At 26.6% G+C, this 12307-nt stretch overlaps 1 protein-coding gene across 1 annotated transcript; it reads left to right on the forward strand.

Moving 5' to 3' along the window:
* The first annotated feature begins 6275 nt into the window (after positions 1-6275).
* LOC130961453 (AT-hook motif nuclear-localized protein 22-like) lies at positions 6276-7896 on the forward strand. Its single transcript, XM_057887351.1, has one exon. It carries the CDS (start codon positions 6798-6800, stop codon positions 7731-7733), a length of 936 nt encoding a protein of 311 aa, XP_057743334.1. The 5' UTR covers positions 6276-6797; the 3' UTR covers positions 7734-7896.
* The last annotated feature ends 4411 nt before the right edge of the window (positions 7897-12307 follow it).

Here is a 12307-nt window from a genome sequence, read left to right on the forward strand (position 1 = left end):
TTAATTATAAATTTAATAAAATTATAAAAACTAATAAAATAATTAAATTTTTTTAATTATATAATACTGTAAATAAATAATCATCTATTATAAATTTAAATATTCTATCATGACAAATTTTACTTATTCACTAATAATTTAATTGAAAAAAATTATAAATTAATACGTATAAGTATACATAAATATATAATGACTTACTAGTTAAGTTTTAGTCTCTGCATAGCAATTTTTTTACTAAATAGTATTTTATAATTACATATGAATATTTTAAAATAAGTAAAATTAAAATATTAAAATATCATGTATAAGTACTCAAAAGTAGCTCAAAGTGTTGGCTAATTTTTTTTATATTGGAAGAGTGTGTGAGTTATGCTTGGTTATGGTGTATACAGGTGTTAGACACAAGTGTGGGACAAGGAGAAATCGGACCGTCCGAGTTCTTTGTTAAAAAATTCGTTAATCACAAATCGGACCGTCCGATTAGTTTTTGTTTTTTTATTTATTTATTTAACATGAAATCGGACCCTCCGTTTACAGTTTTTTTTTTTTAAAACTGAAAACGGACCCTCCGTTTTCCATTTGTGTTTTTTTTTTAATTTTTCCTTTAAAACAAAACGGACCCTCCGTTTTCAGATTTTTTTTTTTTTTTGAAAAAATCAAAACGGACCGTCCGAGTTTTATAAAAAAATTATTTTTCTGTGGATCTCCTCTAATCGGACCGTCCGAGTTCCTTACTCTAAATCGCTCGGTCTGATTTCAGCCTCCCAACACCACATGCAGGAAAAGCACCCCTATTCTCCATAATGCTGTTACACCCCAACCCTTCCTCCATATTAAAAATAAAAAGCGCAAAGTGGTACCTAGTGCTAATTTCATATCTATCATGATCATCCCACATACAAACTTATTTATTCAATACATAATCAAAATTACACATAAATTTCTCCTGGCTTTAATTGTTGGGGTGGGTCCCTTCTACAATTTCCTATGATACCGCTTGTCTGGCTCCCCCAACTCCCATCCATTCCCCCGGAATATAGTTTTTGCTTTATCATCTTTTTCTTATTATTATTTGATTAGATTGATTTATTTTAGCAGTCATTTCTTTCTAAAAAGGAGATGATCTATCTATATTAAGTTTAAATATTAACAGTTAATTATATATTTTTGAATACACATGATCAAAGTGATTTTATGAATTTTTAAATAAATTGATTTAATTTTTCAAATTTTTATTATATACAAAATTATATCTATTAAAAAATAGATTTGATAAAGAAATAAAAGATAAACAAAAAGATAAGGATTCAAACTTAATAAAAAAAGATACATTGAAATTGAATAGAAACAAGAAACATAGATTGAAATTGAGTATAAAGAGAATTACTGTACTTTTTACTCAATTTGGAACTCCCCAACCTAAATTGTCAACGCCATAATTTGAAAATTGAATCGAAGGGATTTCTCAACTTCAATTGTCCACACCATGATTTAATCACGAAACCAAAAAAAGGTTTTCAAACTTCTAAATCATTCTATACTACTATTACCCTAGTTTATAAGGTATTTATAACCTCTTATTAGATTAAAATATAAAAAACCTAAGCACACAAACGTAAAGTCCAATCTAGTAATTAAATAAACAAAATCAAAATATATCAAATTAAAACATTCTAAAAATATAAAATAATATCTTCTAAATAACACTTGAACTCTTCATATCACGAACATTTGAATCACGTATCATTCTCCTCTTCTTCAAAAAAGATTCGTCCTCAAATCTTGTAGGTGAAAAAAAATAGTATATAAAAAGAACAATAATTACAAAAAAGATAATTTTTTTCTTTTTTTTGTACTTTATGTTTTTTTTATTTTTTTAAAATAATAATGAAACGTACACAGAAAATAAGAACACAAGAACATAAAAAAAGATATGACAGATATTGGATTCTTTCTTTTAATTGATAAGAAAAGAACAGATATAAATTAATAAGAATTAATCTAATACCTGAACTCGCATATCAAATGATAAAGAGATAAAAGATAAACAAGAAGATAAAGATTTAAACTGAATAAAAAAAGATACATTAAAATTGAAATAGAAATAAAAAAAATAGAGATAATTTGAGTATAAAGAAAATAATTTTAACAAACTCAATTAGTGGATAGATAATCTCTTTGATGGAAATAATTTTAAGAGACTTTGAAAAAAATTGTTACACTAAAATATCTTTAATAAAAAATTTTCTAAAAATTAATTTAAATGTTTAATGATATTTCTTTTAATCATAAATTTATTTTTTTTACAATTTTCTATCTGATATTTTATTATTTAAAAAATTATATCTATTTGAAAATGGGTCATTCACTGTTTTGATCTGATAAAAATTAATAGAAGAATCTAACATGACTATTAAGTGATTGAGGTGTCCAATCCATTACGATACCATACTTTTTTTTTATGTCATCTACTTAATGACCATATCAAAATTATTCGTCAGTTATTAACAAATCCAACTAATGGAAAAATAACTGCTTTGATAGAGATAATTTTAAGAGATTTTAAAAAAAAAAGTTATTACACTAAAATATTTTTATTATAAAATTTTTTAAAAATTAATTTAAATGCTTATCGATATTTCTTTTCATCATAAATATATTTTTTACAATTTTGTATCTGATATTTTATTATTTAAAAAATTACATCTATTAAAAAATAGGTCGTTTCCTGTTTTGATCTAATAATGATTAATAGAAGAATATGACATTACGATATCATATATTTTTTTATGAGCAATGTTACGGGACAACAACTTTTGTGATTTGTAGTCATCAAATAGTTATTAATAATGATTTTAATGGTATGAGATTAGTGTGAGATTTTATCTAATAACTCACTTTTTTTTACTGATTACATGCTGGTCAGAATTTAACAAAGTTGCTGGTTCCTAGACTTTTTATTTTTTTATGCAGCTACTTAATGACTATATTAAATTTCTTCGTCAATTATTAACAAATCCAACTAATGAAAAGATAATCTCTTCTATAGGAATAATTTTAAGAGCTTTTTTAAAAAATTATACATTAAAATATCCCAAATCTAACATTTTTTAAAACCTAATTTAATGCTTATCGATATTTTTTAATAATAAATTTACTTTTTTTTTTATTTTGTATCTGATATTTTAAAATGTTTTCGGTATAACTCTTTTATTGAAATATCTTAAAATTATAGTATAGCGTCATAAAATCACTCTTCTATATATTTTTTTATAGACTTTTTTTTATTTGTTTTATACTATTTTTTATATTTTTTAGGTCATTAAAGATCAAATTTTAGATTCTTTTTAGATTTACCAAAGATTGAACTTTAATCTTTTCAAACATAAAACTCTGATACTATATTATGAAACTATTCATCCAAAAAATTTAAACTAATAAAAAAATATTAATATTATATCTCTAACCATAATAACTTATGTTTTCAAATTTTTCCCTCAATATTATCGATTATGAAATTATATTAATGTATATTTTAGTAATCAAGATAAAATTTCTTTAGCTCATGAAAGTTTGGATAATAAGTTTAGTTTGATCCTTATTAAATTTAAGTTTGATAATTAATAAACCAAAATCCTTGAGCCGATCGAGTTTAATTCTAATGACTTGAGTTGAAGTTACTAAATTTGAGTTCCACTTAACTCACTTTCAATTCTAACACTTAATAAAATATAAAAATTAAAAACTAATAAAGCTATGAAAATTCTTGAAAAAAGAGAATTATATACATACTCCAATGAAAAACTAAAGATAACAATATGTCTAATGAGAAATTTTTTCTTAAAACAAATTATTCTTATTAAATCCAAGTTTATTATGTAATATTTATACAAACTAACGCTCATAAAAAAATTGATAAAAACCTATAAAATGTGAAGTATACATTTAGAGTGAATGGAATTTAAATGACACGATAAACTTGTATTCATCCCAATTTGTGTTTCGCTTTAAATTAAAATTTACCGCAAAGTGGAAAGTTGTAACGCACGGGACATGGCTGAACTTTGAAGTATGCCAATTCTAGGAACCATCAGAGGAAAGCAATCATGAGAGAGAGAGAGAGATGGCTGATGAATGTGATCATTGGAAGAGAAGGTGCAGGCAGAGAGAGATGAGGTAAAAAAAAATAGAAAGCAAAAAAGAGGTACAAGGATTAAGGATTTTATTTATGGAATTGGAGTAAGCTAAGGTTTTTGGCCAATAATTAAGTGAAGGACAGAATGTGTTCCTAAATTTGCAGGCTTCTAAAGATGGAAAAGTTTTATTCTCACTATTAAACTATAAAAACTACACCTTATTAAGATATTAATGAATAAAAGTTAATTAAATATATTATCAATAAAATAATTTTATATATAATATTATATCAATAAAAATAATTATTTTTTTACATTAACGGTATAAATAGTTAATTAAAATTAAAAAGTACTATTGATGTTAAAATATTATATAGTATTACATCAGTAAAGATATGTTAAAATGAAACTCTAATAAATATTAACAAACAAAAATAATAAAAAAATAAAAAAGGTACTATTAATTTTTATAAATGATAAATAATTTATATATTTAATTTAATTTTTTTATAAGAATATTTAAATATTTATTTAAAATTTAAGTAATTTTTTTTATTTTCTTAATTTTCTGTCATTTGCATAAAAGTAATTAAGATTATAAAAAGAAATTCATCACATATATTAATGTAGTATAATCATAAAATGATGAACTCATAGTGAAAAAAAAAAAAAGAAAGTTATACTAAATATTTTTGTACATGAAATTGGTGCAGAGAATGGAACTATGGAAAAATGAACATGTGGGGGCCACGTCACCGCCCATGGGCACGCAGTGTTGATATAACAATGAATCAAATTCATTCATTCATTCCATCATCTATCTCATTCCTTGGACCTAACCCTAACCCAACAGCGCAGTAACAAGTAACAACCCCCAAAAGGATTCCACATCAACCTTACTAAAATATAAATTAAAAATAGATATATAAAATCATCAATCATATTATATATACACAAAAATTAACTACTAAAATTAATTATTAAAATAAAATATATATTAAAATAAATTAAATTATACATCTAATTTATACACAGATATATAATAATTAATTTTAATAATTAATTTTAATATAAAAATAATATTTTAAATAAATTAATATATACCAACTAGCTTCTCTATATTTTCAAATTTGACATATTCAATTTCAAAATAAAACACGGGTATCAATTTATTCTTAAAATTTAAAATTTAAAAAATATGAGTATATATTTAAATAGATTTTTAAGAAATTTGCTTAAAATGTTTTTGTTTCTCAAAAAATTTTATTACATCAAAGTTTTCAAATTTTATAAAAATAAAACATATAGAATGCGTTTAGTTTATATTTTCATTTTTATTATTTTTTATTTTTTAAATTTTGTGAAAAAAAGATAAAAATAAGAGGTGAAAATAAAAAAATAAAATTTTATTATTTTTATTAATTTTACTTTTTTTTCACAAAATAAAAAAATACTAAAAATAAAAACAAAAAATAAAAACTCAAATCAAACACAAATTCCTACCTTGTTCAGATTCCTTGCTTTTATTTGGATAAACATGTTTTCAAAAATATGATAGAAAAATTTGAATATCTTATTTTTTATATTTTAATATAATAAAAGTTTTTTAAAAACAAAAACGTCTGACTCAAAATTTTGTAAGGACCTATTTAAATATATAATTAAGAGAAATTTACGTGATCAATATTTTTTTATTTTAATCTTTTTTTAATTAACATGAGTTAATTTTTTCCTTTTATACTAAAAATGTTGATTTTTAGCATTTTTTTATAATTAATACTAAAATTGTTGATAATTATAACGTTATTAGCATTATAATTTTAATTTTTTATGAAATATAATAATTTTATTAAAAATTGAATACTAGGAGAAAAAACTCAAGAATATTAATTTTATTTTATTATTACATATTTCAAGTATTTATAAATCTTAACCTAAAAAACTACAATATCGACGATTTAATTTTAAAAGCCGGTTTTATTTTCTATGTTTAATATATATACAAGTAATATTAATATTTTAAAAGATACATGCAATTTTCCTTTTCAAAAAAAATTATAAAGATAAAACAAATACCACCATCACCATCCACAGTTCCCTTCATAACCCAACACAAAACCCTCTCTAACTCATTTCTCTTTCTCCTCTCTCTCTCTCTCTCTCTCTCAACTTTGAGATAACTCTCTCTTCTCTCTCTCTCTCTCTCTTACCTTATTTCCTCCAAACTCCAAGCTACCATTTCTTTCTCTCTCTTATTCGATGCTAAACAGCAAATCAACAAAGCATCATCATCATCACCACCACCTCCAACTCCCTCATCACGCATGAACAACAAATGGTGGAAACAATTCAGCTCAGAATTTGGTGGCTTCTGTAGATAGAAAAAAAAGGCTTGAATTCATTGCTCTACTTTTTCTCCATAACTCAAAGGTAAGTTTAGTTTACTCTCACCAAGTAGCATGCTACCACCACACCTAATTAGCCACACCTATTAGCTCTTCTCCCACACATTCCTCAAACCCCAAAAAACCTTCTCTCTCTTTAATTTTCAACAATCTTGCTACCTAGCTAGGGTTAATTGTGATACACAGAAAGAAAAGAAACAAGAAAACCGTTACACAATATCATTATTATTGAAGAACAAAGAAACAAGAATCATCTATGGACCCAGTCGCAGCACAAGGAAGACCTCTACCGCCTCCTTTTCTTACCAGAGACCTTCATCTACACCCTCATCATCAATTTCAACCACACCATAATCTCAACAACACCAACACCAACCAAACCACCGATTTGAATGACCAAAACCGTGGCCAAAAGCGTGACCGTGCCGATGACCAGAACCCCGCCACCCCTCCTTCTACTGGAGACGGCAAGGATCCGCACTCCGGCGGAGGAGAATCCGGCGAGATCTCCAGGAGACCCAGGGGGAGACCAGCAGGCTCCAAGAACAAGCCTAAGCCACCCATCATCATCACAAGGGACAGTGCAAATGCTTTAAGATCTCATGTCATGGAAGTTGCAAACGGTTGTGACATCATGGAGAGTGTCACCGTCTTCGCGCGGCGGCGCCAGCGCGGTGTCTGTATCCTCAGCGGCAGTGGAACGGTTACCAACGTAACTCTCCGGCAGCCGGCTTCGCCGGGTGCCGTCGTAACCCTACATGGTAGATTTGAGATTCTGTCCCTGTCCGGATCATTCCTGCCGCCGCCGGCCCCGCCTGCAGCGTCAGGACTAGCCATATATCTGGCTGGTGGACAGGGACAGGTAGTAGGTGGGAGTGTGGTGGGCCCACTTTTGGCGGCCGGCCCGGTGGTGATCATGGCAGCCTCGTTCGGCAATGCAGCCTACGAGAGACTACCACTAGAAGAGGAGGAGGGGTCCGTCCCCGTCTCAGGAAGCGGAGGCGGGGGACTAGGATCCCCTGGAATTGTCGGACAACAGCCACAGCCACAACCGCAACCGCAACAACTAGTGGGAGGAGATCCCAATAGTTCATCAATGTTTCATGGTGGAGTGCCTCAAAATCTTCTTAATTCATGCCAATTGCCAGCTGAAGGTTTCTGGGGTGGTTCCGGTGCACGCCCTCCCTTTTAATTATAATCCAAAAAAAAAACATCATTTTCTGGTTAATTATTATTACCATGTTTTTTTTTAATTTGATTTTGTTATCTTCTTTTTGACTTTATTATCTCTTTAATCAATGTTCATTCTCCTTCTTCTTCCATATAACCTAGTTTATTATCATGCTTTAATTTAATTGAAGAGGCCTTAATTATTAGCTTGGATGTTTAATTTGTTGTTATGATTACTATTGATATATATTTGGTCAGTGTTGAATTTGAAGAAGGATGTATAAATCATGAAATTTTGGTGGAGTTTTTCTATTATTATTATTATTAACCGGTTTATTTTTTCTATCTATGTTTTGTTTTTATTTAATTTTATATATTTTTTCTTTCTATCTAGTTGAGCTAATGTGTTCATAGTTGGCGTTGCTTCAAGATGAAGCAGTTACAGCAGCTACTAGCATGTGCTCTCTTTTCTTTCTCTCTGTCTTTGTCTCTTTCATTTTTCTCTCCCTCTGATTTCTCCATTACTGCTATTCTAGTACCTTGTCTCATAATTTATCAGTCAATCTTTGCAGAGAAAGGGAAAAAAAAGAAAAAATAAACAGAGAGAGAATTTATATATTTTCAATTATATTTTCTCTTTTCTATGTGTGCCTTTTTTTTTCTTGTTCCAGGTTTGTGGTTTCTAGTACTCCGAACCAAGATTCAGATTCTAGAAAATTATATATATATATCTTACAATATAACCCCACAAAAAAAAAAATTATGGGCTTATTTTTTTAATTATTTTGAAGTGTTGGGAACACAATAATTAGGCCCCTTTGTAGTTAGAAGAACACTAAACTGAGACATGATTAGCATACATTTCTCACTTTCTATGCTACTAATTCTCATCATTACACCCAAACTCCCACATATTCTTAAAAATTAGTAGCACTATCATTACTATCATTATCCCATTCTATCTTTAATTAAAATTGGGTTTATCTAACGTATATTCTTAAGATGATAAATTAGAAAAAAAATTTAAATTTTTAATATATTTATTTTTTATTTATTAAATAAAAATATTTAAAATATTCTATTAATAATAATTTTATCATGTGTTCTAGAACACATGTTAGCTAAATCCATTGAAATTATATATGACTAGATACATTAATTTTGAATAGAGTAAGTCAGTAAGTTATAAATAGGAATTTTGGCATTAATGAAAAAATGAAGAGTAGTGGGGGGTTATGGGCTTCACTAGTGAGTTTGTCTGTATATGATTAGGGTTTGGAGGCAGAGAAGAGCATTGGGTGTTGGGTCACACGTGCGCCCCTCTGTGAAAAAAAAAAAGCTCCTTTTCGAGGCAACATTGCAACCACAACACCACCACCACCATACAACCTTAGGGACAAACTGTTAAAGCCTTAAAGCTCTTCTCTCTCTTTCTCTCTCTCTCTCATTCCCACTAGATTATTGATAGGGAAAAACAATGGATTTTCAAGTAAAATCAAAATTGAGGTATGTTATCAAGCAAGCTATTAATTATAAATCTTTTGTCGGTCAAAAATATGATTTATAGAATACTTATAAGGTGGATTTTATTAGTAAAATTATATTTTGGTGATTCTGGTAATTATACGAGTGTTATTAAAATTAAAATTATATTTTTTAATATTTTGATAATATTTTTTTAAGAATAATGTTTAAAAGATATTGTTTAATAATAAAAACATATTTTTTTAATTTTAATAGTATTTTATAAAATACTAAAGTATAGACATCATAACATAATCATACTAGAATAATTATTCTACTTATAAATGGAAGACTTCTTGACCTAATTTTAGACCTAAATAACAATATAAAGTAAACATTATTTCATTGTTTATAACAATTTTTGCCATGACACTATTTATTTTCAAAACTTAAGTTGAAAACAAAAAAATACCTAAATAATTATATTTTTAATATATTTTTTATACAAACATTTTTTTTGGTTTATTACATAAAATTTGTTCTAGATATTTAGTCATAAAATTCTAATACTAAATCATAAAATAATTTCTCTCAAAATTTTAAACTAATAAAAAAATATATAAACAATTATATTTTGAATAAATTTTAATCTATCATCTCCCTTTTCATAACTAGAGATTGAATTGTTATCTGATTTTGGTTAGGGAATATTAGATTATTACCCATAGATTTTTTTATATTTATTTATTAGTTTCACTGGTATACAGTATAGTATATGTTTGGTTCATATATATATGAAATTTATATTTAAAGAAGAATCTTGTGGTATATATTAAAATAGAGAGAGGAGAAAGAGCGATATAAATAAATTAAACTCAGAGTTTTGTCTTGGTTATGGAATAGATGCTCCTTGAAACCCTAGCTCTCTGAGGTGCTTCTTTACACTGTTATTCCACCAATGCCAACATCTACTACTTTCTTTATTTTAATTTATACATCCATCTTTTCCTTGGATTCTATTCTTAGCTTGTCCATTATTTTCCCTCTCTATAACTGATCATAAGTTTTTTTTTTCTTTCTTATTATTTTTATATATGTATTAGATTAGATCATCGGTTCCCAAAGATCATTCTCAATAATTATGAAAAACACTACTACTGCCTCATGAAAAAGTCTATATATAGCACTACTTGCATTGTATATATATGTGTTAATTAATTGTGTGTCATATATATTTTAACACTGTCACATCCCAGCATGCAATAATATTCTTGCACTTTTGAGTTATTTCTTTAATATATACATATATATATATATATATATATATATATATATATATATATATATATAATATACGAGTAACATATTATATTATATGTATGTCATAACATATCAAATCAAACTTATATATGTGTATATAAATCAATTAATTTCACTGAATTTCATGTCCTCTTATTTTATTATTTCTATATATATATTATTCAGATCATATGATAAAGGAAACCGAAGCATCTTGAATTGATCATCTATTTAATTAACGTTGTTTGGAGTCCTTTCATTCAGAATTGGGAACTGTCCCATGAACTTTAATTTATATCTTGACACTTATAATTCTATAACCCCTCATGCTATATAAATAAATACGGTTTAAGGTTAAAATATACTCTTATGATGAACAACCATATCTTTTATCTTAATTAATACAATGGTAAGCACACAATTTATTATTTTTTTTGGGGGGCGGTGTGACCAATTTAATTATCACTTCATGGTATAGCTATAATAAGAGAATCAAACCCATGGAATATAAATAGTGGCACATTGCTTTAGTTCTTTAGTTTCATGTCATTCTTTCTCCTTAATTAATTAATTAAGTAATTAATTTATCTACCTAACTGGAAAATAAACTTTTAATTTTAATTTCAGTCAATAATTCAAATAAATACAAATTAAGCATGAACACAATTATTTTTAGGATAATAATCAAAGAATAACTTTAATTGGAGCTTTAATTTCATAATGAATCTTTAGAAGTGTAGTGTAAATAAATATTGGTGGACCAATACTAATGATGTGTTTGTTTTTAATTAATGATTATACCTTTCTGCTTCATCATGGTGAGCATCACTTCTAACTTGGAACTACATTATAATAATTATATACAACTCAAAAGATAATAAAATTCCATGATGATAATGCAGGAATGAATCATCTCCTGAAATTTTTTACTTGGCAATTCATTATCTTTGATGATAAGCCTTCGCTATTATTTAATATTTAGGTCAAATAATCCAGCATTAATTCTCTCATCTATCCCAATTTTCTTGGCTACATAGTACATATATACCTTTAGAATTATTATATATAATTTTGTTCTTCTTCCTTTTCTAGGATAAATTTGATGATGTTAATCATGGGAAATTGGTGAATCTAAAGCTTTTCTATATTCTTCAAGGGTTGATTTTTGTCATAAATTTTTTAAAAATTAAATTGATAAAAGACGACACATAAATTATTATTATATTTTTAATAATTTTATGGGAGATAATAGGCTATCATTCATTATTATTATTATTCGATATTTCAAGTTCATATTTTTTTTAAGTTCTGATAAAACTTTATAAATTAAACTTGGTAACTTATGCTATAAGTAGTGATCAAGTACATAAAAAAGTGTCATTGTTTGGAGTTTGGACAATGTAGGTTGAAATGTTTGTTTCATCTCAATCTCTATGTGAAACAACAAAATTTAATTTTATATATATATCCTTCTTGAAGAAACAGATGTGTTAAGATGTGATAAGAGTACTTTAGTATGATCTATAATGTAGATCGATTTATTTTTTTATAATATGGAATATAATGCGAAATGATTATAACATTATAAGGGATCAAAAAATCTAACCATATATGACAACTATAAGCTATAGTAATTAAAAACTAAAGGAAATAATAGTGATTGACCCTCTATCATATAGTATTAGTCACTTCATTAAAAATACTCTTAAAGAGTAATTACAGTTTTAAGATTAGGACTGACATTTTTTTTTGAGTTTTCTACTATATTTTCTATTTTAGACTAATAATTAATTCGTTGTGAATTTGATACGATTGAGTAAATATATTATTGGT

The sequence above is a fragment of the Arachis stenosperma genome, chromosome 2 (assembly GCF_014773155.1).
Source record: "Arachis stenosperma cultivar V10309 chromosome 2, arast.V10309.gnm1.PFL2, whole genome shotgun sequence".
NCBI classification, from domain to species: domain Eukaryota; kingdom Viridiplantae; phylum Streptophyta; class Magnoliopsida; order Fabales; family Fabaceae; genus Arachis; species Arachis stenosperma.